The sequence below is a fragment of the Curcuma longa genome, chromosome 1 (assembly GCF_044706935.1).
Source record: "Curcuma longa cultivar G26 ecotype Majalengka, Jawa Barat chromosome 1, ITB_CL_G26_1.1, whole genome shotgun sequence".
Taxonomy (NCBI): domain Eukaryota; kingdom Viridiplantae; phylum Streptophyta; class Magnoliopsida; order Zingiberales; family Zingiberaceae; genus Curcuma; species Curcuma longa.
In genome coordinates, this window is record NC_133861.1 from 7,586,524 (window position 1) to 7,614,088 (window position 27,565).

Here is a 27,565-nt window from a genome sequence, read left to right on the forward strand (position 1 = left end):
GTAATGATGTGGTTTAATTGTTTCCAAATGTCATGAAGGACTGCATGTTCTGATTCCGCAGGCTCCAATGCAAAGAGGTTAAGGGAATCACTTTCGGTCTCGAATGGTTCCCCCGAAATGCTCCCAGCTACTTTCTGATGCATTTGAGCGTTCATCCTCACGAAAGGTATAATGGTCTTTCAAATGTCTACATGGGAAATCAAGTAGATGGAGTGGTTACGATCCGACTAGTTAAATACGTCGTTTTCACTATAGGGCTTGTCGGATGAAATGTGCTAGTCGAAGTTGGTGGGAATCGATTGGTTGATTGGCTAACTTGATTGAGCATGTAGAGTAGGTTAATCACACGAGACTAAGCAGTTATATCTGAGTCGAATTTGTCATTGTGAAAATGTATCACTATTAGAAATGCTTAAGACTATCTGTTCCTATAAGCATACGCATCACCCACATAACTTATCTCCGTTTATTTGGTTGGCGATTTATTTATTTAAAAATAAACGAATATTTATCATTAATTCTTTTACACTTTTAAACTTGTTTTAAAAAATAATATTGCCAGTTAAATTTATTTTTCTCTAAAAATTTTAAATTGCATATATTTTTTCATAAACTATGCACAACAAGCAAGTTACTCTAACGGAGCGAGGGAAGTCTGAGGAGGGTAGATGAGTCATTCCATGGAAGAAAATGAAGAATGTTATATATATATTTAGATGAGTCATTCCATGGAAGAAAATGAAGAATGTTATATATATATATATATATATATATATATATATATATATATAATTTTTAAAAAATATTTAATTTATTTATTGAAAGTGATCAACATTTATTTTCTTAATTTTTTTAAAACATATAGATTAAAAATAAAAAACTTTACAAACCAAACCAAATAATGCTCTACTTTTTCTCAATTTGAGAGGAACAATTTTCATATGTTGTATGTTGTCATCGAATAATTTATCAGAAGCTGCTCATGCAATAAAAAAATTTGTGAAAAAAGGTTATCATTCATAAACATTACTATTTTCAACTTCTATTTTTCGTACAATAAAACCCTAAATGTTATCATTAACTATTTTTTTACACCTACACACCCTAACTAAATCCAAAGGTGTCAAATCAAAAGTCAATGATAAATATTTATATTTATTTTTCTTTCAATTTTTAAATGTTAATTTCTGAAAAATCTCAATTAAAAATAAAATATTTTCACACACCAATCAAGGAAAATTTATATAGTAAAATCGAATAATCATAGTTTGTATGTATATATATATATATATATATATAATCAATATGAAGCAATTCATTTCAAACTCTAATGAGAATTTTGTTCAAATTTCAAATCAATAAGCAATCTGTTATTGATTCAAGTTTTAATATCCCCAGCAATCATATATACCCTAAAACTTCTGCTAGCAATCTGCAGACTATTTTCAAAACAAAAATAAACATCATGAGAACATTGTAGGAACACTGACCTTGATAGTCATTGCTACACCCCATTGCGATTGGCACGGTGTCGAAGACCAGATTGATCATTGTTTCGATCTTTATAGCAACTCAATTCCTGTACTGCACCAAACACAATCTCTTCTGTCATCCCGGAGATTGGTTTACAGTAAGTTTGTGGAGGGTCTCCTCCATGTTTCACGGACTCCTCCACCTTGTATTCTTGCACTGCACCAAACACAATCTCTTCTGTCATCTCGGAGATTGGTTTGTAGTAGGTTTGTGGAGGATGTCCATGTTTCACCAACTCCTCCACCTTGTCGCACCGGCTACCGGATTCCTGTACTGCACCAAACACAGTCTCTTGTGTCATCTTAGAGCTTGGTTCATGGTAGGTTTCTGATCCTGAAGAATGCTGCTGATGCTTCTGCAGATGTTGCTGTGATTGTGACACTCTGCTCCATCCGTCGAAATATGCAGTGTCATGTCGTAGTTGCTGGAGCTTCTCTGGATCATTCGACATGAATGCATAGGTCTTGTACGGGATGTGTGCTTGCCTTTCCAGTGGAGGTGGTTCATCATAAACTGCAAAACTTTCCTGTAAAGGCTGCACATTCTCCTCGTATAGTTGAGTTCCATCGTCCCTCAGTGTCCGTCTACTCGATAAGATTCGACTAAAGATTAGAGTGAGAGAGGATGCAGAAGCTGCAATGAGCTCCTTGAGTGAGGTGAAGAAGCCTTCTTCTTCTTCTTCTTCCTGCCCGCCGGTTTCAGTTTCAGGTGGGATTAATGGTGGTCTGAGTGATAATTTGATTGGCTGCTGATAAGGACTTGTTGAAGATCTTGTTGTGGTCGTTTTTCGATCCTGAAAGAATCAAGTCGAGCATTACAAATTAATAACAGATGCATAATAAAGAACTGAAATCTAAAATTATCAAAACAAATTGTTCTTTAGTCTTCATATAATTTATGCAAGTAGAAGATGTGCCAAAAAGAACTGAAACTTAAAAAGAACGAAAGCATGATTGGTATGATTCATTTAAGGAGCTGCGGCCCCTTAAATGTTCCCTCCGCGGCAGCAAAAGACAGCACCTCAGCCAAAATTACTTCCACCTCGAGCAAACATACCTTCGACTGAGCCTCAGAGCTTCCATCTTGGATGAATTGCATCCACCTAAAGCAGGCCAACTTTTCTTCCTACGAATTTATCTCCACCTCAACCAATGTGCATTCACCACCGTGAGCCCGACGATGATGAATCTTACCTTGTATCTGAACTACAGTCACTCTGAACAGACTACATAAGCCGAACTCAACTTCTACTTATCCTTTTATGTTCTCGAATTGTGGTACAGACAAAAAAGTGTATTTGGCAGGCTACTTTTAATATGTTATAAAAACAATCATAACACATCTATTGTTGTATGGTTGTTGGACTGGAGGGTTGGATCCTATATGACAAAGATAGTAGGTCCATGGAGTATGATTCCCTAACAATGCATAGAGCAGGCTCGACAAAGAAAATTTCTTGTTCTTGGCATTCAACCTAATATCATCTACCAAAAGCATGTATCAAAAGTATGCTTTGTGTACATGCTTGAACATACCTTAGGTGTGAGCTAGAAAGTTCCATTAGTTCAGCACGCGAGTTTAAGAATTGTTGAGATGACTGAACACCATCAAGGAATTCAAGAAACTTCTATCCTTCTCTCCTTTCTAAGGTAATCTGGCCTATTTTTTTCGAAACTTGGCACACAAATCACTGTTGTTTCATACTAACATCTTGTATCCATATCCATAATTCATATATTCGTAGTTAAGAAATGAAAATGCTAATACTAACATACATTAGCTGGAGATGCCACAACAGTCCATCGCCATTGCAACAATGCAAGCATGTAACCAAAGAAAGCAGCAGCAAACAGCACTGCGATTCCTGCAACAAATTTAGTGGTCACCAAGTCATCCTGATGAAACCAAACTCTCCTTGTTCCATATGAAATTCATGGATCGACTGAGTACTTCTAATACTATCATTATGTAAAGAGGAAAAAAGATGACAATTAAAAATCTACCTAGAGAAAACCAAGCTCCATACTGGTCAGCACAGTCGTCTAAATTCAATTGTATCTCTCTGATTGCCTTATTTCCTCTGTCAACCACCAGAAGAGAGCAGCTACTACTGACATACACTACCTCAAAATCGTCAGAGAATGTTGCATCTTCAATTTGCAGAGTTATACGGCCCACTCTGTACGACTGCCCTGCTGCTATTGTTGTAACACCTTCCCAAACATACAATCCACTGTTAGTTAGTATGTAGTTTAACTCTTACTTCTAATCGTTGTTCTAGTTTATTCTTTTAGTAAAACACTAATTTTTGAATGAAATTCTCAACTCACCAGTATCACTGATTTTCCTAATTGCTTTGTTCTTTGTGTCAGCAACATAAATGTTACCCTTGCTATCGACTGTGAGCCCTGTTGGATGGTTCATCCTTGCTTCACGTGGCTTGCCATCAACATGACCGCTTGAACCTTTAGCTGAACCAGCAACAAGCTGAGGCCTGTCATCTGTCCAAAAAATTCAGACAGTGGAAGTTGGTGATAATATCAAAGAGATTTAGTTAGCAAACCACAATAAGAGCACATTTAGAACAATCATATTCGAGAATGTATCAGGAACAAATGCTTAAAAGATTAACTAAATTAAAAGAGTAAAAATACTACGCCATATTCAAAGTAGCCAACATCAGTATGGAAATTCTGGAATCAAACACATCGTGCTAACTTATTAGCAGTTATCTTCTTTGGCTCCTTTCTAATGGAAGACAATCACAAAATTGGATCATCATGGTATCGGAACAGTGAAATCATCATCACCAATCAGCAACTATTGCTGATATTTTTCAGAACAACTTAGGCTGCTCCTCTAGACCATAAGACTTGAATTACAAAGACTCAAATACTCCGCTGTCAAGATATCAATATCATATCAGATAAACTCAAACATGTTTCATGGAGGAAGTATTATAGTCATAAGTCACTGGGACTAATAGATTCATTACCTATTTTACAGAAACCATTTAACACCCTTTATTTATATCTCACATCAATAGAAATTTTGAGTGCCTACTTAGGGCGTTGGTTGTGTCTTACCGTCAGTATTAACATGGATATTGAGGAGATAAATGAAGAGTACAAGCATTAAAATCCTTATGAAATTGCACATTGTAGGCCTCATTCATGGTGTTTCATGTGGTATCTCTGGTTATGTTTGTGTCAATCAAATGGAAAGTTCGATCTTTTTGAGAGGATAAACACACTCACATTTAGACAAGGGCAAAGCAACTTTGTAGATGTTGCTGTTCTGGGAATCCAAAACCAGAAGCTCCCCTCCCGGCGTCAATTCGACGGAGAACGGCTCGATTCCATGCTTACTCCCGTCGAAAACAGTCTCGACGCTGTATCCACTCTCAAACTTCACAATCGAGTGGCTCAAGATGGCTGATTAATCCAAAAACACCAAATCATCTAAACAAAAAGAAAGAGAGAGATAGAGAAATCAATCTTCAAGTCTTACCAATCCTCGAATCCGACGTCGCCGACCAAAGCCGCCGCAGAATGGCAGAAAAGAGATTGGTGAACAACACTCCTACCAGCCCTTCAAAAGCAAAACAGAACGATCAAAGCTCAACAAGGGAACACGTGAAACCCACAACCTCCACCTCCCTCACACACACACACACACACAAAAAAAAATAAAATCAAATCCGCACTCACTAGCTGGGGAAACAGCAGAGGCGCAGCAAAACCCCGCGAAAAATACGAACAAAAGGAGCAACACCGCCATCTTCTTCCGCCTCATCACTTCCTATTCACCTCAAGGAATACAGAAGGAACAAAAAAAAAAAAATCAAAACTTGCAGCGACGATGAATCAAAGGACGCACTCCAGCACTAATCCATCGATACCTGTTGCCCATCCGCCTACTCCATCACTAGCTTTTGGGCAAAGAGACGAGGGAAGAGCGACGGATCGAGGAGAGATTGAGAGGAAGAATCTGTGGTTTTTAAGCTGGTAATGAATGCGAAGTTAATGCCGAAAAGAATTTAAAAGGAAGACAAAGCACAAATTTTAAAATACTCCCAATCGTTTATGATTGTTTTAAAAAATACCCCTTAATATTTATCAAATTTTTTTTAAAAAAATCAACAATTGATTTTTTTATTTTTTATTTTATTTTTAACAAGACAAGTGCATTTAAATGAAAAACAAAATAATTTTTTTTGGCACAAGGCAAATTGAGATTTTTTTTAGCAACTAATTTTAGATTAAATTGAAAAATAAAATAAATATTTCCATTTATGTTAATTCATAAAGGTGAGTTTCCTCTTTTTAAAATTATGTTTCGAAGTTTTGACCAAATATCATTAACATATTTCTTCTGTTTTTTCCCTTTTTTATTTCTAAGTTAAGGCACCATAATCCTAATTTATTAGTTCTCATTTATTTGTAGGCAATAGACATAGGCAATATTACTATTTGAGCATCATAACTTTACTATTTACATTAGTCACTATTTTAATTATAATAATAGGCATGAAGAATTAATATTTTGGTAAGAAAAAATGTTTAACTCAAAGTGATAAGAATTTTTTTTTATCATGCCAATTACGACATCTTGTGTCTTAACAGTTTAATCTCTCTAGAAAGTAGATTAGTTAGGGGTGAGCAGTACCCGCCCGGCCCGCTAAACCCGCCCGCCACCCGCATCCGGAACCCGCCAACCCGCAGGTTTAAAAAAAATTAAAAATAAAAATGGATAGAAAATTGACAAACCCGCTTGTACACGGGTGAGTTTCGGGTTTTAATTTTAAAATCCGACTAAACCCGACCCGCCCGCCTATTTATATACAAATAATAAAATATATGTATACATATATTAAAAATGATTTGTTTAATAATAGATAAGGACAAAAAAGAGGGATTTCCAGCAGCAAACTCATTCTCACACTTCGGCACTTTTCTCTCTCCCAACTTTCAAGCTTAGGAGTCAAGAATCAAGGGTTTCAAGTATGTAATTTTCACTCTTTAGTTTCAAGTTTCAACTTTTCACTAGTTGTGTGGAATTTCGGGTATTTTCTCTAACTCTTCTCCTGGAACAAAACATTGATTCGATTCATCCAAGCTCTTCACTTCCAAATTCCGATTTTGTTAGATTTTTGCTTGGTTTGGTTAACAATAATTTTTATTTTACTGCTGTTTGTTTTGTATTAAATATCAATTATCATTATCATCACTTTTATTCTACTTCCAATGCCATTATCTGTGTTTTGCTTCTGCTGTTATGCAACTCGTTTGTTTTTTTTTTTTTGTTGAAGCTTACTTTCTTGTATATTCTATTATTCTTCATCTAGTGTTACAAAATATTGATGCGAAAACCCGCCAATCCGCCCGCCAATCCGCCGGCACCCGCCACCCGCCGAATTTGATGCGAAAAAAAATCGAGTTGGGTTTAAATTTTATTAACCCGCCAATGGTGGATCGGGTGGGAAAATCGCACGAACCCGTCCGACCCGCCCGCTTGCTCAGCCCTAAGATTAGTTACCCAACCAGAACAAAAGCCACTAGATGCACAAAAGGAAGGAGGGAATAGCAGCAATTTGACAAGGATTCACACAAGGCTTCTCCACAGTTAAATAACATGGCATAAGATGTACCATCTTGGCAAATGTCTTCTGTTGGAACCCCACAACTATTTTGGTCACTCACCGACCATGATGGCGAGGTTTCAGTCTGTCTGTTTACTCAAATGGTCCGCTTCAATCGCTGCCGGCCGGTGGTCTGACCGACCGAATCCATTCGCTACAAAGAGATATAAGAAGTTGAAAACAAGTGGAAAATGCAATGACATGGATAGGAAAGTCCAACATCTGTACAAAGTTCCACACACGGCACACGGCTAGGAGCAACAGTCGTTAACAAATGTGCCAGGTAACAAATTGCGATTACACCTCGTGGAAATAAACATTTGTTACCTCATACCATATTCGAAGAAGCATTAACTAGCAGGCAAGCATCATGGCAAAACCCCGCACTTCGTTGATGGTCAACAGAGGATACAGACTAGCCACATTCTCAAAATCCAGGAACTCCTTTCGGTTGGATTTTACTATGCCTTAGCATGCAGATAACGAAATAACAGACTGAATCTTCCACTACAACTATTTCCTCCTCCCGTAATGCTTGATTGCTGCCAAAGTATATATATATCGGTGGAAAGTTTTAAAACCTAATCAGTTGGTAACAAGCCAAGTACCAGTGCAAGCACCTGTATAGCATGTTTCATTCTTCACCATTGTGAGAATCATCAACATGAGAAGTAGTAGCGCCACGGATAAAGCGTCCTGGGTTTCTCGTTTGAGTATGATAACGTTCCTTGTACCTCTGCCTGGAAGCATGGTGACCTTGTGCCTCTTGATCAATGTTCGAGTTTGACTGATGATATGCATTGCTTGGCTTACTGTAAGAATCAACCGGCTGGTATTCAAAATGTGGAGTATTCTTATGCTGATCTTCAATTCTCTGAGCATTTGATTTTCCAGAAGTATGCATAAAATCCCGACCCCGATATGTTGCCTCCTTCCCTCTGTTAACACGCCCATTGCGATGTCCATATTGGTGTGGTGGAGAAACTTGATTTTCACGCTGGGGATTCATATCTCCAACTAGTCTTCTGTTATGCATCTGCTCCACAGATGACTGATCTTTCTGGTTCAGGGTATTGCTAGTCTCATTGCTTAGGTGGTTACTCCCAGCGCCAGGATAACCAAACTTCTCAGGCCTGCCATCATCATAGAAGTTGCTTTGCCCTCCAGTGCCCCTACCTTGCTGAATTTGAGACTTCGGCTTCCAGTGAGAGTGAGACCTAACGTGCTCACCAACAACATTCTTACCATTATCATTTATGAAATTTCTCACATCATGCTCACTTGTATCTAAATTGAGAGGATTGACACCATTTTTATCATTTGTTTTGTTCTTGGAATTATGATCAGCAGTCCCAAAATTGCTTCCCGTAACTCTGTGAGCTTGTTGATGTTTTTGCATGCTTCTGATCCCCTGATCTTTAGTCAGGACAGGAACCACATCTGAATTTTTCTGCACGAGATTGTCACCACTCTCCCAGCCATCAGATCTTACCTGTTCTGGAAATGGTAGGTGCTGATTCGAAGGCTTGTCAAAAGTTTCAGTAGCATCAGAAGGTTGCACATTTTCATTTGAAGCTTGTGAAGGAAGAAAAGTATCAGCTGAATTCCTCTGACGCCAAGAGGCATGAACCCTACCACGCTTGCCAGGCTTATTGTCCTCTGTCTTCTTTGAATCAGCACCAAATTCAGATGAGCCATCAAATTTACCTGGCCCCATTTTGGAATCCAAATAAGGTTTCTCGGGCATCTCATCTGAAGTCAATTGACTGAGATGGGTTGAAGACTTTTGAGTGTACTCCTGCTGCAAGTGCTCTTTGGCGACAGGTTTAGGAACATATCTCTCCATCTCAGCCCTCTTTGTTTTTGTACCGCTGATATCATTCCCAATCTGTAATGAAGAATCAGAGATATTTCCTATTATAGTATTCTGCTTGATTTCCTCCGGTTGCTCAATCTTATTTGCAGGCCTTATAGGTGCCCAGATGACAGTCTCACTTCCATGAACCTTGTCAGAAGGTCTAATTGCCTGATGGTTTCTTGCCATCTTTCTAGATGGCTGGGGCTTCCGATGGTTGTTCATCCTGCCTTGTCCTTCATCAACAACTTTAGAAGACCCTCGGTGAGAGTGTACTATGCCACCATCCCCACACTCCTGACCATTACCATGGTCAGAAGAAATTAGGGCAGGAACTGATGAAGTTTCCATAACTGATAGTGTAGGATTAAGCTTAGAACTTTCACTTGGATATTCTTCAATCTTTTCATTTGAATGTGTTGACGTGCTAGAGCCAAACAAAGTATCATCCTTGTTCCTATTCCTCACGTTTCTATTATTTTTTTTCTTCTGTTGCAGAGAAGGATCCCCATTATGTGGCAATATATCAACACTTGATGCAGGTGCATTGACTTCAACAAGCTTTTGTGAATTCTCTTTCTTCTCGCTGGTGAATTGCATTTCATCTGATTTGCTCTCGTGTACAATCTCATCAAGAAGCTTAGAACCTGCATTGTCCCTCATTGTTGACTTCTCACCTGAATTTTTCTCCAGTGGAAACTTCTGCCTTCTTCGGTATCCCACCGGTCTATGCTTGGAACCACTTGAAGCATTAAACTGTGGAACTTCTTGGGCAGCGACTTCTGCAGTGTTTGTATGATGCTCCATTGAAAGAGTAGGTATACTACCAGATCTAGAATCTTGGGCAACTGTTTCAGGAGTCTGAGAAACAGAATCAGAAGGCAAAGAAACAACTGGTCCAACACTGTTATACTCATTTTCCAGAAGAGGCATATCCACTGCAGAGAGGCTAACATTTAAAGCTATATCTGCTCCAGGATCTTCTTGCTGCTGCAGATTATGACTAAGGGATGATACCTCATTTGACTTAGGTTTCATGCTCAATGCTGCTGAGCGTCTATTCAGTTCTTCCAACTTTGCAAGAGCTTTTGCTTTTTGCTCCCTTGTTCTCTCCTCCTCCTGTTTCTGTAACTGCTTTGCACGTTGAGCAGCCAACTCTTTCATTTTAGCACGCTAGCAGACAAGCCAGGAAAATGACATCAAAAACATTTATCGAGACACCTATACCATTTTTCAAAAAGACAGAAAATACAATGTTGGCTTTTTATCAAGATTCAATGAGCATTGTATTCTTTCATACATAAAATATCTAATATCATCGGGTACTTCTCATAAGTCCTAACTCATGAACCTACCAATTCATTTAGATCTTCTGGAGTACATTAGGTTCACCTTGCAAAAGTTTAGGAGACACATAGGAACAAGATGAATATAGGCTTAGTTACTATAAATAAAAATGGAACAAAAGCTAGTGAATTTATCAAAATGAATTTCATCCAAAAACAACATACTCGAGATGTAATGATGTATTCCATCTATAGTTGCAACTTATATTTTTGCTAATACTTTTTCTTTCATACAGGATTTCAAATATATACACACCCAGAGCTCTATAAAATAAGTAACAGAAAATGATCTTGATATTGACATGACTTCTATGCTCACATATATTATAAATCATTGAAAACCATTATAAGGAGCGATTAACACAATTTTAGTGTACAGATAATAACAGCATTTGCATGTGGAGAATTATATATTCAAATATGTGTGTCTATTAAAAAAACAATCTTTCACACAAAATTTAATAAGAACAAACCTCTTACAGTTCATAGTAATTTTATCTATTTGCGTTGAAATCAGAGGTGCTGAACTATATCTGTATGCCATTCATAAATCAAGCAGAAATCATCCGGAGCTGATGAAAGTCAAAATCTTGTATATGGCATCTAACTTTATCTATCAATTCCAAAAAATAAAAAAACAAAAAAGAACAAGAAAGATGCACGATTTGCGGGAAGCGATCAACAGTTATTTGTCAACTAACTGTAATATACATTACCTGGAACTCATAGTTAGAACTTTGATAAATGCACTATGTATCCCCTAGTTTTGCAATCACAACATTTACCAAATTAAAGAACAACACTGACCTGGTTTTTATGATCAAGTGAATCTGAATAGGCATCTTCAGTAACAATTTTTTCCATGGGAACAACAAAAGGCCCTTTTTCAGAAGATTCTCTTGTCAGCTCGCCATCAGTTTGATTATCTAACCTTGAGTTGGAACAATAATCACCCCTGCCAAGTGCAGAGTGGGCTCCTTTTGAAACACAAGAACCTGATTCAATTGGCTTCAAATCATTGGAGTCTGACTGTTCAGAAACAACTGTTGAATCAATGGTGTGTGTATCCAAAGAATTCCCCTCAAAAGAACTTGGGATAGTAATACCCCTAGCTTTGGTAGAATGTTCAGGTCTTGCATAGACAACTTTTGGTTGTTTTAATCTCTCTTGTTTAGATGGCAATCCTCCAACTATGCTGTGGTTTTCAGCACTCCTAACTTTGTTATTTAGGCCTTCTATTTTTTCGATCAGTGCAACGTTCTTTCTAGTAGCTGAATTAGGCTTCCAATCATGGACCGGTCGAATTGAAATATTTGGTTCTCTCTTAAGTATGCCTTCAGATGTCCGATGGGAATTTACTTCCAAGTTAGAGATAATAGGATTTGAAGGCTGACACATTCCATCACCGGCTACCTTCAGTGATGCTTGGTGATCACTTACCAGATTCATGTCATTGGCAATTTCATTCTTTCTGCTACCTGCAGACTGCTCATTCTCCTTAGATATGGATGCTTCCGGTTTACTTCCAACATGACTTTGAGTTGAAGTAGGTGATGAAGATCCACTATGGGTCTTCGCTTGTGCAACTTTATATGCTAAGTCACCTTGGGGTTTTAGCAAGACCTTATAGGGCCCTTGAAAAGGAGCATGAGCTCTGTCAGATGGTACTTGCACTTCCACCTTTTGTGTGACATCCCCACCAATACTATTTTGAAACTCATCTGAGGTTATGTTACCACTGGAGTTAGGAGATTGTTTATAGACATTCGGTTGAATAGCCACTCCTGAAGGCGTGTGTTGTTCACCAGAACTGCAAAAACTTGCTTGTGGATAGCCATAATATCCATCATAAGGAACAGGTGTATGGTAGGGCCCAGGCATGGCAGGAATAACAGGGTGGCTAGAAAACATGTATGGATTAGGCAGCACTTGGGGGCGATATACCTCTCCAGTTGTAGGGTGGTACTGAGCAGGTCCAGCACCTGGTCTCAAGGCAGCCTCTGAGTTGGGTGGAAATGGACGAGGATAGCACATAAAAGGATCAACAGGAAAACTACCAGGGGGCCCTGCTGGCCGATATGGACTAACTAGAGCCCCTCTGTACCAAACTTTGTCAGGAGCATGCATTGCAGAACCATGCCAAGAATCAAACTGACTAGGTGCCATATTCAAGCTTTTGTGTGGTTGTGCCTGCTGTGAATTGTTATTCAATTCTGGGTTATGTGAGGCAGCACCTCCAGAAGATAAATTTCTCTCAATTCTAGGACCAATGACATCCTCTTGATCCTTGCAAATATCTCCTGAATTCACAAAGCAAATCTTGAGTCCTATTTGGGAAAAAATAGACTTATAAACCAAGGAAGCTAATTCATCTTCACTCACCACTAGAAGATTTTAGGTTTTCATTGGATCTGAGAGTACCAGAAGATGCATCAGAATGCTCTTGGAAAGTGTGACCTGCTAATCAGAGTTGTAAAATATAATCAGAGTAAATGTTGCTAGTAAAAGATACAAATCTTATTTACATTCATTTTCAATTGTATTTTTGCATGAAACTAAGTTTGAACATAAGAGAAAAATAAAGGTGAATCTGTTATCAGCCAATGATGGAATTTATTTTTTTAATTTTTTAATAAAAAGGGAGTTTTTGATCAAACAAAAAACCGAATACCACATGGTTAACTATGACAGCCTAATCCATACGCTACAAAATATTCCAGTTATTTGCTTGAGTCAATGAAAGAGCTACCCTGTTAGAATATCAAGGTATTATCATCGTCTTTGTAACATTATGGAAATTGAACAGACCCAACAAGAAGTCCCCTACAAACAAGCACATATAAAAATAATAATTAAAATTTCAGCATGCCAACGATATCAGTAACTGGATCAGTATGGTCCTGGAGTGTTTAAAATTTCAGACCAACACCAATCTCAATGATCTGGGGGATAGGTAAGGTATCGATCATGTGCTACAGCAACACTACGTAAGGTCAAATGAAGGCCCTAACATCATGACGGCAGATTACATCCAACCACAGTGCATTAGATCCAGATTGCACCTTGCAATCACTGCATAATCCTATAAGCAAGAACTTCCTAATCAACAATAAAGGATTACTATTAACCAAGAACAAACTAATGAATTTTATTTACTACTACTGTTAGCCAGTTACACTTTAAACCTGTATGATAAACAAGGATTGAGAAGGATTCAATTATGCCAACCACTTCATGTACTTCCTATTTTCCTTCATTTTCTTCTTCTGTTATACTAATTGCTAACACACAAAGCAACAAAATGGAAACAAGGTGTGATTGTACTTTTCTTGTCCATTAGACAGGGGAAACATAAAGACTGACCATGATGATTTTTGTGGATGGGGGCTAAACTTTAAGGTAACTGGAGAAGGTTGATGCCCGGAGACGCTAACCTTGAGAAACTCTACTCTTCTATCATTCATTTTAGATCAATTATTCCTGTTATTACATTCACTTCTGCTAAAGCTTCAACAAACCACAAACCAAGTAAATATTTATTTAATTTTCCTGGTAATTGGAAGCTGAACATTACATGTATACACAATCCATATGTGCTTTATTAATCCATCGAGTAAAAATCACTTAGATGCTCTTGAATTACCAGAATATCAGAAATGAGCCATAGATCACCTAGATTGGACCTCATTGCAGAATATAGCATGAATATTATGATATAAAAATTGATATAAAAAAGTTAACCCCAAAATGCTAATTTTCTATTGAATTTGATTACCAAATGACTAACAACTTAATCTAAAAGCTGTGGCTGTTAAAACAAACAATTTATATATTTATATTCTTGTTACGCCCTCTTTATATGCAGGTGGGCAACACGTGAACTATGGAGTATATTTTGACTTTGGACAAACTCAAAGTAGTCACAACTAGCACAGTCAACTACATAGATCTTCTCCCTCAATTAAACTCTATGCAAGGATCATCATCATCATCATCATCAATGTGTATTTGTCCCTACTATTTGAGTTTGGCTAGAAGAATCTTGTCCCTATTCTATGCAAGGATATATTATGGATATCCTAAATCACATAATTTCATTGGCCAATGGCCAACCATTTGTCTATAGAGCGTGAACTGGGAAAAAACAATACATTTATATTATTAAAAAATTGGGTTTATGAAATTTAAAGACAGAGCATACAAAAATATAGTCACCTTGCTGACCATCAATTCTTTTCTCAGAGCCTAGTGTTGGAAAGTCTCCAGAGCTGAGAGAAAATTCGTGATTTATTGCCGATGCAATACCCTAATCCATACAAAATCAACTTACATATCAGAAGAAAAAAATTCAGAAAAAGAAAAAATTAAGTATTTTGGACCATCTTAAGGAGGCATACGCGCAGGTACCACAAGGCATAATAAAAACGTGTACAAAACAGATTTGAAGACAGGGAAGTACCAATTTATCAGCAGTTTTTGGAGACCCCCATGCAACTGCAGGGTCTGCTACATTTTCTGCAAATCGAGACAATTGGGAGCTACCTGGCCTTGTTTCTGCACTTCGTGGACGAGCTGCAATGATTGGCCTTGTTTCTGCACTCCTAGGACGAGATGCAAGCACTGGTGCCTGGTTTGAGGGTAATAATCCAGATGCAGTTGATGGGTGTGAATTTGAACCCCATGCATTTGAGGAGTCTTGGGATCTATCACTGCCTGCTGTCGATGGCCTCGTTCCACTTCCACCGGATGATGGACGACCACTATTATGACATGGTGAACCAGTACTTCCATCAGTTTTAGGGGATAATAGAGTTGATGAACCCCACACATTCGAAGTTGCTGAACAAGGTCGACTTCCCCAAGTAAGGGTACCCCTACAATTAGCAATCATCATGCAAGTAGAATAAACTATGCATCATCCTACAGCAGAAGTATATAATAGAAAAACAATTATTCAAGGAAACAATAAGCTCACTTTGGAACAATTTCCACATTTGGATCTAGACCATTGTTCTCCGACCTTCAAAAATGGTCAATATTTAAGTACACAAATCTATCAAAATTTAAGGACACAAACTTAACCGAGATACATAATTAAAATTATGACTTAACATGATACCACGTTGTTACCTTTGACTAGGTAAATTGATGGGTTTTGGCACTTTGCCCAAGATAGTCATGCCAGGCTTTCGTGTAGAAGCCCATCTGAGAAGTAACCATTAAAAAAAATACAATGATTAATGAAAAGTACAAAATCACAAGAATGTTTAGAGGTCAATAAGATCACAAGATTATATTGATTACCACGACAAAACTACAAGCAAGACTTGGACAAGTGTAGTCAACTAATAACAACTGTGTTATGGTCAATGGTTTCACCTAGTTCCCTTCACTCTCCATAAGTATTTCCATAAGACTAAAGGCTCAAACTTTCGGATAGTGAGGACCATAAGTAAATTTAGGTGGCTGTCTTCCTATCAACCCTGGAATCAGAAGAAGGCACAAGGAGGTTGGAGGAGAAAATTAGGGAAACATAGAACGGCAAGAAGAAAAAGGAGGATAAGTTTTTGGGAGAAGATTCATTATCTCCAAAAATTTAGCACTTAGACATTACTGAACTACATCATAAGTCCAATGAATAAACAATCAAAGGAAAAGGATAATAATGTAAAAGGCAAACACCATGACAAGAAAGAAATATCGTAAAAACAGATTAATGCTCTGAGCTACATAAGATTTCTCTTCAAATAGAGTGTAACGTTGCATTGCATTTACAACTGTGACCATTGAAAAAGCATTGAGACCATAATGAGGCCTACTGCTATCTCGAATGTTCCAGAGAGATGCATCTTGTAAAATGAAGCTACACTTACATATAACAGTTATAATTTTCATAATTTTCTCTTCTTCACGATAATTGCAAAAAAAATGATACGAAAAAAGGAAAACAAACGTTTGAACTTGAAAAAGGAACATGTAATGAAGAATAAGGTTGGACTAAAATCAGAATGATCAACCTTCGATCTCCTGACGAAATATTTGAAGCCATATGGTAATGTACACTCCTGGATCATCAATATATATCCCAATCACTACCTGAAAGCCAGATATCCAAACATAAACACTTATGCTAAGAAAACATCAATACTTGAAGAAACTGAAATGGCTAAATTCTTTAAGGAAATTAGTCAAAGCTAATAGTTCTTTTGGAAAGTCATCCAGAAATTAACGGGGGATATTAAAAAGATATTTGAGCAAAATAAACCCATAAATGATGATGTGATATTGAAAAGTTTCTATATCATGACTAATTGAAATTCAACTCAGAAAGTCCCTGGTGTACCATCCTGCTGTTATATAAGCCTAAAACAACACTAAAATCACTGTTATGACCAGATGATGGATAACCAGAAAAGGACAGTCCAGTTCTCTATGTTTGCTCTGCTACCAAAGAACAATAATATCATGATCATCAAGACATGCTTGTCCTAACTATTTGGAGCCTGCAACATGAATCCCATCCTCCCTTCAGCTCTCCCTCTATCCCTTAAATTCCAAATTGATTCAACTTTATTAATTATAGAAACTGCTAAATACAATCAACACCGCTCAAAAAAAAAAAAACTCTATTTAACATAATTTTCAATACAAGTTCTTCAAGTGCAACCAAGCCTCTGCAAAGAAAATTGACATAATGAAACCACTTCAAAAATGGTTATCCTAACCTCACAAAATCCCACAAATTCTAAAAATTAGGAAACTAAGTATGAACCACAAGGATTTTGTGAACTTTTGCATTGGATTATAATATAGCCAATTGTCGCAGTCACTTAAAATAGTCTATGTATTACAAGAGTAAAATATTCTCATTCATCATCTCCCTACCTATGATCCATGACCCAGTACAGGTAAGCACTTAGTAATCTAGGATGCCTTCTATGCTGATCAAAGAAAAGAACACAAGTGAAACCTATAACAAACAGGGTTCATGTGTGGTTTAAGGATTGCACAGCCAAATGAATTGCTATTCTTGGGTAGGATCCAGTTAGAATAGATATTGAAAAAAAATTTAATCGCAGAAGCAAAAAAATGGCAATTAGAAAAAGAGCAAGATGTATTAAATCTCAACTATCGTTTTGCTAAATCTTTCTCTACCAATGAGATCAACGTTATAGGATAATGGTCCAAAGCAAATTTTGGCGATTTGTTGAACTGATACTATCACATATTGAATGTATGGGATGGGCATACTATACAGTACCTCATGTACCAACACACAAATCACTATTCACTACAATGTCTGAGATGGGTAGTACACCTCTCAAACTTTGCTTATACTGTTAACTACCAACCATACTGCCCAAAATGAACAACCCAATCCTATCCTTTCCTATACAAAAAATACAACATCAAGCCAATCCATGAACCATTTTTACAGAAAATTTCACCTTATGGAGTGCGGACAAGCATTGCAAAACCATTCTGACAATGGCCATTTTCATCATATAAGCCCTTTAACAATATATAACACTAATTAGGAGGCTTACAAGGTAGGTACAGCTAATTTTAGAAACTTCAAATAAGAAGGAAGGTTCTTACCCATGCTACTCAGGGAGAAATACCTTAGCCTGAAACTACACGTCCACTTAGTTAGAAAAATGAGAATGACGCCAAAGGACATCCTTTTTCGAGATAAAAAAAAAATCCTAGTGTATCACCACTGATTTCCCTTTTCTTTCGCAACACCGCTATTCGGGTTCTTAGTATAAAACTAAGACGTGGTGACTGGTGATTCCCTAGAGAAAGCTTAGGAACTAAAGTGACAAAAATGGAAGTCACAGGAATCTCACAAATTGAGCGTCTACAGCGTGGAAGCAGCCATGCTAAACTTGTTGGATTCGGACATCAAAAAGACTGCCAATGCGAAATGTTTGACAGGTAACCTTCTACCCTTGAGGAAATGGCCTTTGCATCCATAACTGAACTTACTAATCACAGATCAACCAGAGAAAAAAAATAGATGCACGCAAGAAATCCATCTCTCACAGATCAACCCACTGCAGCACATCGCATCGCTGCCAGCGTTTCTCGATAAGTTGAACAAGGCTTCAATAACAAATTCGAGAAGAAAAAAGGTAGATCGAGGAACACAACCATAAAATACTCCGATCTTCCAAAATCGTAACCGTACCAAAGTATCTTTGGTGTTAACCCTAGATTCAAAGAAGCGTCGTGATCGATACCTCCTTCGCGTGACGGAGTCCGGCGAGAGCCTAGTTCGTTGGTTTCCAGGCGATCGGTGCGGCGCGAGGACGACGGGGCCTCCGGGGACGGCGTAAATCGCCGGAGCCGGAAGAGGGAGAGAGAGAAGGGGAGACGAGTGACAACGAGAGGAGACGGGAGAGAATAGGAGGAGAAAGGAGACGGGTAGGGTAGAGAATAATATAAAGCGAATCAGCGACGTGGGGTGTTCCTATTGGCAGAAATCCTGTTTGATGTAAGGCGCGGGACAGGAAAACGTAAAGTTGTGTTCTTTGTGTCGACGCACGGGATGTGCATGTTTTGCGCATCCTACGGGCCCTCGTACCTCGCCACGTGGCCCAGTCGTTGGAAACGTTTTAATTTTAACTTCGCTTCTTCTTTCCCTTGGGAAAAAAAATCACAGTTGGTATTTTCAAAAACGCCCAAAAAATATTTTCTAAAAATTAAAAAAAATCAAAATGCTACTATATTGTATAGAAATATTGTTAAATTTATTTTCATATTTATTTTTATTATTCTGCCAAATATACTATTTGAATTTAACTAACTTATAGTTTATAATTTGTTACCTCCCTCTAATTAAAAATATTTAAATTTAATAAACAAACTTAATTATATATTTGTTTAGCTTGTTGATATACAATCATATTCATCAATAATTTTTTTAATTAAATATCAAAACTACTAATAAACCAAATAAATTTAAAATTATAAAACTTTTAAATAATCAAACATACTCAATATCTAAACAAACTAAATTCGTGCCAAACTTATATAAAGCTCAAACTAAAAAAAACAAATAAACAAAAGATAAGGGAAGTTAAAGTAATTATTTTTTAAAACAATTTTAAATAATATATAATTTGATTCGACCGATCAAAACTCAAAAAGGTCAAAGAAATCTAGTTAACTTCCAAAGTATAGATGATATATGTTGACTAATATTCTTGCAAGGATATGGATATTTTTGTTTTTTCATAAAAAATTTGTTTGGATTTTGGCGAAGAAGATAGGATAATTATAGGCTATTTAAAAAATACTCTGTATTATTTTCATTTTTTTAATTTTAATAATACTTATATTTCAAAATATAGTAAAAAAAACTTCAATTTAATTAAATTGCTACGCATGAAATACTACTATATCACAATATTATTTATTAATTTGATTAAAATTATTCAAATTAAAATTAATTTAATATTATTATAGCTAATAGGATAATATGGAACAAATTATCAATTATGCATGATATTATAGCTACTATAATAATATTGAAATAAAAAACACTATGAAATACTTTTTAAATATTTTTCAAAATGGTAGTTTAAATAAAGGACATCATTTTTATTTCCCCATAATCAAATAATTAATTCATGGTCCATTGTCATTTATTTGCTAAGAGTAGTTGTCCGATTTAATCCGACGGCTAAGCTGCTGATTAGGTCGATGGACCAGAGGCACCGAATCGCCGTCAGTTCGACACGCGTAGGGCAGAGATGAGACCTGCAACTTAACGTTTGTTTTCAATATTGCACCGGAGCTCACTCGGATCCCCGCCCGTGCCTTCTATTGCCTTCTCTTCTCGTTTCATCGCTCTCGCTCGACGCAATGGCGTCTACTGCCGATGAAGGTGAGTTCAAACCCTAAATCATGCTACTACTTTGTGCTTTAATTTGATTTCGTTGCCCGATTAGTCTTTTCCCTTGTGAAGATCATGATTTGTATTACCGATTCCTGCATTGAAATCTGAAATTTCATGTTTTCTTTAGATTCACTAGGTTAGCGTTCTCTATGCTGGTTTTTATCACCCTCCCTTTTCCAACAGAAAGATTTTGGAAAGCATCCACTTCGGGCCGAATCTATTTGATATATCTGAGTGTAGTTGGATGCGCCATGTTGTTCGTGACTGGCAGAAAAATACGCAATCCGTCACCGTTAGGCGTGTGAATGAGCTCGGATAAGTATTCTATTTCTTGTGTTTGATTCCAAGCTACTTTGCAAGTTTGAACTTGGAAGACTTTATTTTCTAGTTACGCGTTTGGCTTATTTTTTTGTATTGGTATTATGTGATAAATGGGAATGCTTATGTGATATGGACTAGTATTGGCAGCGATCATCTCAGCTACTTTAAACTTAGATCTTAAACTGTTATAGGTGTAATTATGGACAATCTAGTATATGACCGTATTCTGACATAGATATTAAATTAGGACAATGATCACTAGGTCTGAATTTGCTTAATCTGATTAATTAAGCATTTGATCCAACTGATGGAAACATTTCATTGTTTTTCATTTTGCCAGTACGATCATGCTTGCATTAGTGTTCATATTGTTTTTATTGCATCCTTTAGATGGCTTTTCCCTCTATGTTCATATCCTAACATGGTAATTGCTAGCGAATAACATTCCTATAGGAGCAAGTCTAGAGGGAGCTCAATCCAACTAGAAATGGCAAGGCGCTTAGATGGGTCCTCTTTTGGAGATGTGAGACTATGAGGAGGACTTTTATCCTCCTTTTCACTCCCTACTTTCTCAAACATGTAGGCTTGTGCTCAATTTTGCTAATGTTGTGTTTGCTCTGGTGGGAATTGATTTCCGTGGCTTCAATTTCATTGCATATGGTACAGCCTTTTACTAAGCTTGCTATCCTCCCTCACATAGTAAATCTTGGGCAATTTTTTTTTTCATTTCATCATTGAGCTAATATGAAAACTCAGATATTATAATGTTTGCACTCTCAGCAAATAATAAGCTTTGAATTGTGTACGTCAATAGTTTGTTGGAAACTCGTCAAACGTTATTGTTGATTTCATAAAAAGCCTGGGTTGAGGAAGTTTTGAGAAAATGAATTGTGGATTTCCAGTTAAGGTTCCTAAACCTTCTGTGAACATAAGATGGAGCTACCAAAACAGAGAAAGCAATTTCTCTATAGTGGAGCTACCAACACTGAGAAAAGGATTTCCGTATGATATGAATTAAAATAAACACAGCCTAATAACGTATATTTTTTCATATTATTTATTTATCTATCAATATTTGCCGTGATTTGCTTGTGTTTTGTAGGTTTGGAGTAATGTTTTCCGTTTTGCGCTGTTGAAGAAATCAACTACTGTAAATTCAGTGCGTAGGAGGACAGGCCACATTCAGAATGAAGCTCCTGTCAGGACGCTAAGAGTCTTGCTGCACCTGCTGGAAGGGGAAATTGAAATTGTGTTCATATATCTTTTCACACAGGAACTAATTTATTTTCCTTGTATTTCTGTTTTTCTCTTTTTGAAATCCTCTCTGAAAACCACTTGATCTTCATAGTAGAAACTTTTGGAATCATGCATGATTGGAAGATGAGGACTCTTGTAACAGAGAATTTGTAGTAGTGAAACTTAATTTCCTTATTATTATTAGCTTTTGATTGCACAAGAGGACGCTTGGTGGATCCTGGTGAGACATCCTTGCCTTGGTGGAGGACGTATGCTCGTGTTTGTGCATCGTTTTGCTTGCATCTGCTTGCTTCATTGAATTTGTTTAGAGCACCACCCTAACATTCTTGGGGAAAATTATTCTATGAGATAATGGTATTCTTGTTCTATTATAATCTTCCATAAAATTGTAGAATTTACTCAATGTTGTCATTATGATATGTTGGATTGAACAATGCTGTTCTTGGGTATCAAAAATCAACTTCAAATAGATTTATACCTCTTCATATATGTTTTTTTCATATTGCATATGATTTTGATTTCACTGTTCAAAGAACCATCTTGTTTATTATTTCATTATTTAACAATCATTTATAATATTTTCCATTTTCAGATTATTGAGTAATTTGAAGTATGAGAAAGAAAAAAAAAGCTTATAATAGAATTCCAAGAGAAATTATATAAAGAATTCTAGAAAAAAGAGGTGTTAACGTAGGATAAATTAAACTAATTATGGATATGTATGAGGATGTAATGACCAAAGTGAAGACTTCAGGCGGATTAACTGAAGTATTTCCAATAAAGATAAGGTTACATAAAAGATCAGCTCTAAGTCTTTATTTTTTTACACTAATCATGGACAAACTCACTGGACACATTCAAGAGTGATGCATATTGTTTACAAATAATATTGTTTTGGTAGCCAAGACACATGAATAAGTAAATGCTAAACTAGAATATTTGACGGGAAATATTAGAAGTAAAAAGTTTTAAGCTTAATAGAGTAAAAACAAAATATATAAAATTTAAGTTTAGTAATATTAGACGTAATGAGACAATTATTAAGATAAGAGATGTTGAATTGTCTGGAACTGAGAGCTTTAAGTATTTAAGATCAGTTTTACAAAATGATGGAGGGATTGAGATATGTCTTATATAGAATATAAGTAGGATAGTTAAAAGAGAGAAGAGCGTCCGGTATTTTATGTGATCTGCACATGAGCAGAAGATGAGAGTTGCAAAGATGAGGATGTTAAGGTGCACGTGTAGACATATGATGATGAATAGAATAAGAAATGAGAACATTAAAGAGAAAGTCGAAGTTGCATCTATTGAGAGAAAACTTCGAGAGACACGTTTAAGATGGTATGAATATGTACTTAGACGACCAATAAATGTTCTAGTTGGGTGATGTGAAATTATAATAAATACTCACATCAAACAAGGAAGAGGAAGACAAAAAAAGACTTGGTTATCTACAATAAAACAAGATAAAATTTATTTAAATATAGATGATGATATAGTAAGGGATAAAACCCAATGACGTAGAAGGATTCATATAGCCGACCTCACCTAGTGAGATAAAGTTTGGTTGTTGTTGTTGTTGTTGTTGTTGTTATATACTTTAGATTATTGAGTTCCATGATTTTGCAGGTGAAGATGACGTGCTAGGAAACTTGTGACGTGGACTCAAAAAAAACTACTGAGAAGGCCAGAATGCCAGGATCATTCTTCTACCCTGAAGACTGATCCATAGCTCTAAAGCAAAAAAGAAAACAGAGCTCACTGTCCATGTCAAAATGGCAAAAAGATTGGAGCAAGTTTTAAGATGAGAGTAGTGGTACCAAAGAGAAACTGAATGCCTATGTGAATTCGAATCAGTATTTGACAAAGTTTGCTTGCAGAGAACTGATCATGGAAAATTTATATGCAACAGGGCCCTCGTTTGTCTATGCAGGCAAAGAGGAGATCAGATATCATGATTTGCTTCTAGCAGCTAGAATTTTGCTTGTAATAATCAAAGAGAATCGTTGCAATGGGCCAATGTTGAGTTCCTTTCCACAAGTAATTTGCTTTGTCTATGACAAATTGATGAAGAGAGTGGCCAAGAGATCATCCTGTGTCTTTTCGCTGAGATTCAGCTTTTCTGTTGCAGTGTAAAAGAAATGTCTAATTCTAACTTAGCTTTGTAGTTCTAGCTAATTTATTGAGCTACAAGGCTGTTTTAATCATTGATGTTGTGCCTATTTGCTTTATATTATGATTTGTTATTTCTCAGAATTCATTGGTTCGTAGATTTCCTGTGTGCATTGGACCAACTAACTTATATTTCTAATCTCTAATATTGTCCAAGCTGTCCAAAGAAAAGAAGCATGTTTAGTGTAGGAATAGGAGTTTTATTTCTAAAACTTCATTGTTTTAGTACAAGGCTGTCAACTTGCAGTATTATGCATGCTGTTGAATGGATCTAAGAAGCATTGCTATGGGTTTCAACCAAAATAGGCTGTCCTTGCTTACAGGTATGACTTTTGTTTGTGATAACCATTCTTCAATGTCTAAATAGAACTTCATACATTTTACTTCTTCAGTATCTCATGGAAGTTTGTACATGATTCTTCTTCAGTAACTCATCTTCCAGCATCACATGTTTTTAATGCGCGATTGGATTCATAGTTCTGTGACTTTAAAACACAGCAGTTCTTAAATATGAATATTTCCTACCACATGAGCTAATGCTAACCCGCAATCTGGTTGATTTATTATTACCTGACTTACATTAGTTTGGTTTAACAGTAATACAATTTCAATGGATTGAATTGACAACTCTTTTTCTTTACGGATCCAGCCAAAAACACCTTAAACCATCCAACGATTCTGAGGGAGAGAAACATAAATACAGGAATAGTGCTTTGTTGGTTTTGATAGGCAGCACAGGAGAAATTAGCACTCTCTCCTTGACCCAGCTATGAACTGGTATCTGGTCACTTGATATAAAACAAATTACTTGTGGAGTTCTCAACCAAGTCCACCAAAGGGTTAAATCAGTGTTTCTTGTTTCTTAATATTGACTAAACGATTTAGAACAGTGGAACTTAAAAAATAAAGAATGTGTGTACAAATGATTTCTTTGTCATCACAGTGCTGCTAGGAGCCAACTGTGGTTCCAAATGGTTCTTTGCAACTGTTCAGTAGGAGCAATTTATCCTATACAAATGACTTTATGTTCACGGTCTACATTGCTCGAATTCTAGTGCGAGTACTGGACATTCTAAATGCCAACACTGTTTTCTTTTTCCAATAAAATAAATTCAGACATTGTCAATGATAAGGTCTTAAATTATCAGTGTCAGATTGTTGGATGTTTGAAACAAATACAATGAAGTTTATGTGTCCATCCAAAATTGTGTAACACAGTGTATCTGTTGAAGTAGACCATCAGGAACTTGATAGATCTTTCTCACATCCATGCTTAGCATGTCAGATCACATGCATTATTTTTCATATGCTCTATCAAGCAAATTAAGATGCCTCCACTTGGACGTGTTTGTTTCAATGATGCTTATTACTGAAATCTACTATTCTTGATGGTCAACTATCTGATCTGGACGTTCCCTAAAACTTAAAAATTTTCTTGCTGCTGCTGATTGATCAGGCAACGGGTGGTGAAGAATAAGGCGGCTAGGAGTTGAGTCTGTTGGCATTCAACCCATAATTGAGGGAGGTATTCAATCCATTAATTTTATTTATGGATCTCAGTACTGTCTTGTCTGCAATCAAGGAGGCTTCCACTAGGGAGCACAATGATTCAAACATGAGCCAAATGAAAGGAAAAAAAAAAAAAAGAGGGATCTGACTTGTCATCTTTTTTTTCTCTTCACATCTGTCAGATGCATCTTACTGATCTCTCTTTCTTGCTTTCGGCATGTTGTTGGTAGGAAATTAAGAGTGTTCCAGTGCCTCAGTGGAGGAGAGGAACATTGAATGTGACTATTAACTGTGGTCGTCCCTCCCTTTATACGTAAAGTTTTGTTGATGCGTGGCACATCCTACATGCAATATGTACGCGTGGAGCAGAAGCTTGTTTGTCTCCAGGTAAGCTCACTTGGATGTTAATTTATGAAGCTTAAATTATTCTTTGGTTGATTGCAGTAGCTATTTCATTCACTCAATATTTAGTTTTACATTTGAGTTAAAATAAAGTATTTGTTTTAATCCTTCTTATTGGCTTAACATTATGTTTACTTAGAGGAAGAGATTAAAAAATGAAAACAAAAAATTTGATTTATTAGAGTGAATGGAAGAGGAGCTTGGGTGCAATGGTAAAATTGTTACTGTGTGACTTTGTGATCAAAGGTTTAAGTCATAGAAACCATCTCTTGCAATACAAGATAAAAATGCGTACAATAGATCTAATATGATTTGACCATTCCTTGAGATTCCGCATTGACGGAAGCTTCGCGTGCACCAAACTACCTTTTTAAAGGAGATGAAAGGAGATAAGAATAAAGTTTGAGTCTCTTGGCCTCTCCTTTCATTGCAATTAGTCCATCTAAGGTTGAAAAAATTATGGAGGGAAAGGAAGGGATGGTTGTCAACCATCTGCCACCACCCATCGATGGCGATGGCCATCAACCACCACCATTGTCGGACATTGTTCATCATTGATAGTTGGAGATCATTGACACAACGATCGCAACTATCACCACCTTCCTAACGGGGAATAGAGAGAGGGTTGAAAAGGAGAATATAAATGAGTAAATATGAATTTTAATTTCTTCCTTTCTTTTCTCTTTGTCTACCAGCCAAAAGTTGATAAAACCTATCTACAAAACACGATCTAACCCAATTTTCTGGGTTTGGATTTGAAATAAATGGGTTCAGGGATCAGATACTAGTTATATCCATTTGTAAATGATTTTTATTATGGTCCAATATTAAAGTACAATATTAATATTTTAAAAAAATTACAGTTCATAATTACTACTTTATATTTGTTCACTTGGGTGGGAAATCATCGAATATATGCTCATTAAATCTCTTGTGAGTTTTGAATTGGCGAGAAATCAAATTTTGTGTATCTTTGGTTTTATTGTATGTGAATCTTTATCTTCTAAATTATATTGTTTAAGTTTGAGTAGTGATTAAAAATTCTTTAGTTTTTAAAAGTTTGTCGTGTGTTAGTTTGTTAACCAGACTGTGTCACACAACTCTTTATACAAGGCATGGCATTAACACCTCCACCTCTGAGTAAATAAAACTTTAACCCCATTTTTTTTTCTTTCTTTTCAATTTTTTTTTCTTCTAGCTAGTCGAAGCTATCAAATTTATTAGTTTAAAAAATACTTTTTTGAGGTCATCTGTTTCCTAATTGTCACTTATAATCAAAAAGAAAATAAAACTCTAGGTCATTGCAACGGAAGGATCATGGGAGTGTAAAAAATATGAAGAACAAAACCTTTCCAGCTCCTCCTTTTTCCTATCCAGCCTACTTTGCACATTTCTGTTCCAACAAAATACATTTGTTATGTCATTATCCTATGTGGAGTTTATACCCATTCCATTGTTCTTTCTCGTCAATGAGTTACAATCCACTTTGAGGTGTTCCCCATATGGAACGAAGCCACCACAAAGAAAGTTTCGTACTATATTGTTCATGATGAGAGTTGCACACTATATAATTGAATCTTCGGTCGTTTCTTAATAGTTCAGTGGTGCAGTGGTCAGCTGTT

The 27,565-nt window shown here is 36.5% G+C and overlaps 2 protein-coding genes and 1 long non-coding RNA gene across 6 annotated transcripts; 1 reads left to right on the forward strand and 2 right to left on the reverse strand.

Annotated features, from left to right (window-relative positions):
- Positions 1-1,504: 1,504 nt before the first annotated feature.
- LOC141847179 (uncharacterized) lies at positions 1,505-5,328 on the reverse strand. Its single transcript, XM_074735164.1, has 8 exons — positions 5,244-5,328; positions 5,044-5,124; positions 4,791-4,967; positions 3,864-4,034; positions 3,537-3,746; positions 3,309-3,397; positions 1,766-2,326; positions 1,505-1,666 (listed from the first exon to the last, which is right to left on the reverse strand). The coding sequence occupies exons 1-8, from the start codon at positions 5,326-5,328 to the stop codon at positions 1,505-1,507; spliced, it is 1,536 nt and encodes a 511-aa protein (XP_074591265.1).
- Positions 5,329-7,348: 2,020 nt separating this feature from the next.
- Positions 7,349-18,762, reverse strand: LOC141827590 (protein MODIFIER OF SNC1 1-like). 3 transcript variants are annotated; one of them, XM_074714889.1, is made up of 10 exons: positions 18,619-18,762; positions 16,393-16,471; positions 15,506-15,580; positions 15,351-15,395; positions 14,835-15,249; positions 14,591-14,681; positions 12,758-12,835; positions 11,183-12,675; positions 7,795-10,202; positions 7,349-7,716 (listed from the first exon to the last, which is right to left on the reverse strand). In XM_074714889.1, the coding sequence occupies exons 2-9, from the start codon at positions 16,422-16,424 to the stop codon at positions 7,809-7,811; spliced, it is 4,623 nt and encodes a 1,540-aa protein (XP_074570990.1). In that variant the 5' UTR covers positions 16,425-16,471; positions 18,619-18,762; the 3' UTR covers positions 7,349-7,716; positions 7,795-7,808. The 3 variants fall into 3 exon arrangements, with proteins under 3 accessions (XP_074570990.1, XP_074570997.1, XP_074570982.1); XM_074714896.1 differs by having other exon boundaries at positions 7,349-10,202; positions 12,758-12,832; XM_074714881.1 differs by having other exon boundaries at positions 7,349-10,202.
- Positions 18,763-20,209: 1,447 nt separating this feature from the next.
- Positions 20,210-21,966, forward strand: LOC141848645 (uncharacterized). Of its 2 annotated transcripts, none has more exons than XR_012603531.1 (2): positions 20,210-20,267; positions 21,703-21,966. It is a non-coding gene; the product is annotated as an uncharacterized LOC141848645 (long non-coding RNA). The 2 variants fall into 2 exon arrangements; XR_012603530.1 differs by lacking the exon at positions 20,210-20,267 and adding an exon at positions 20,862-21,260.
- Positions 21,967-27,565: the final 5,599 nt, after the last annotated feature.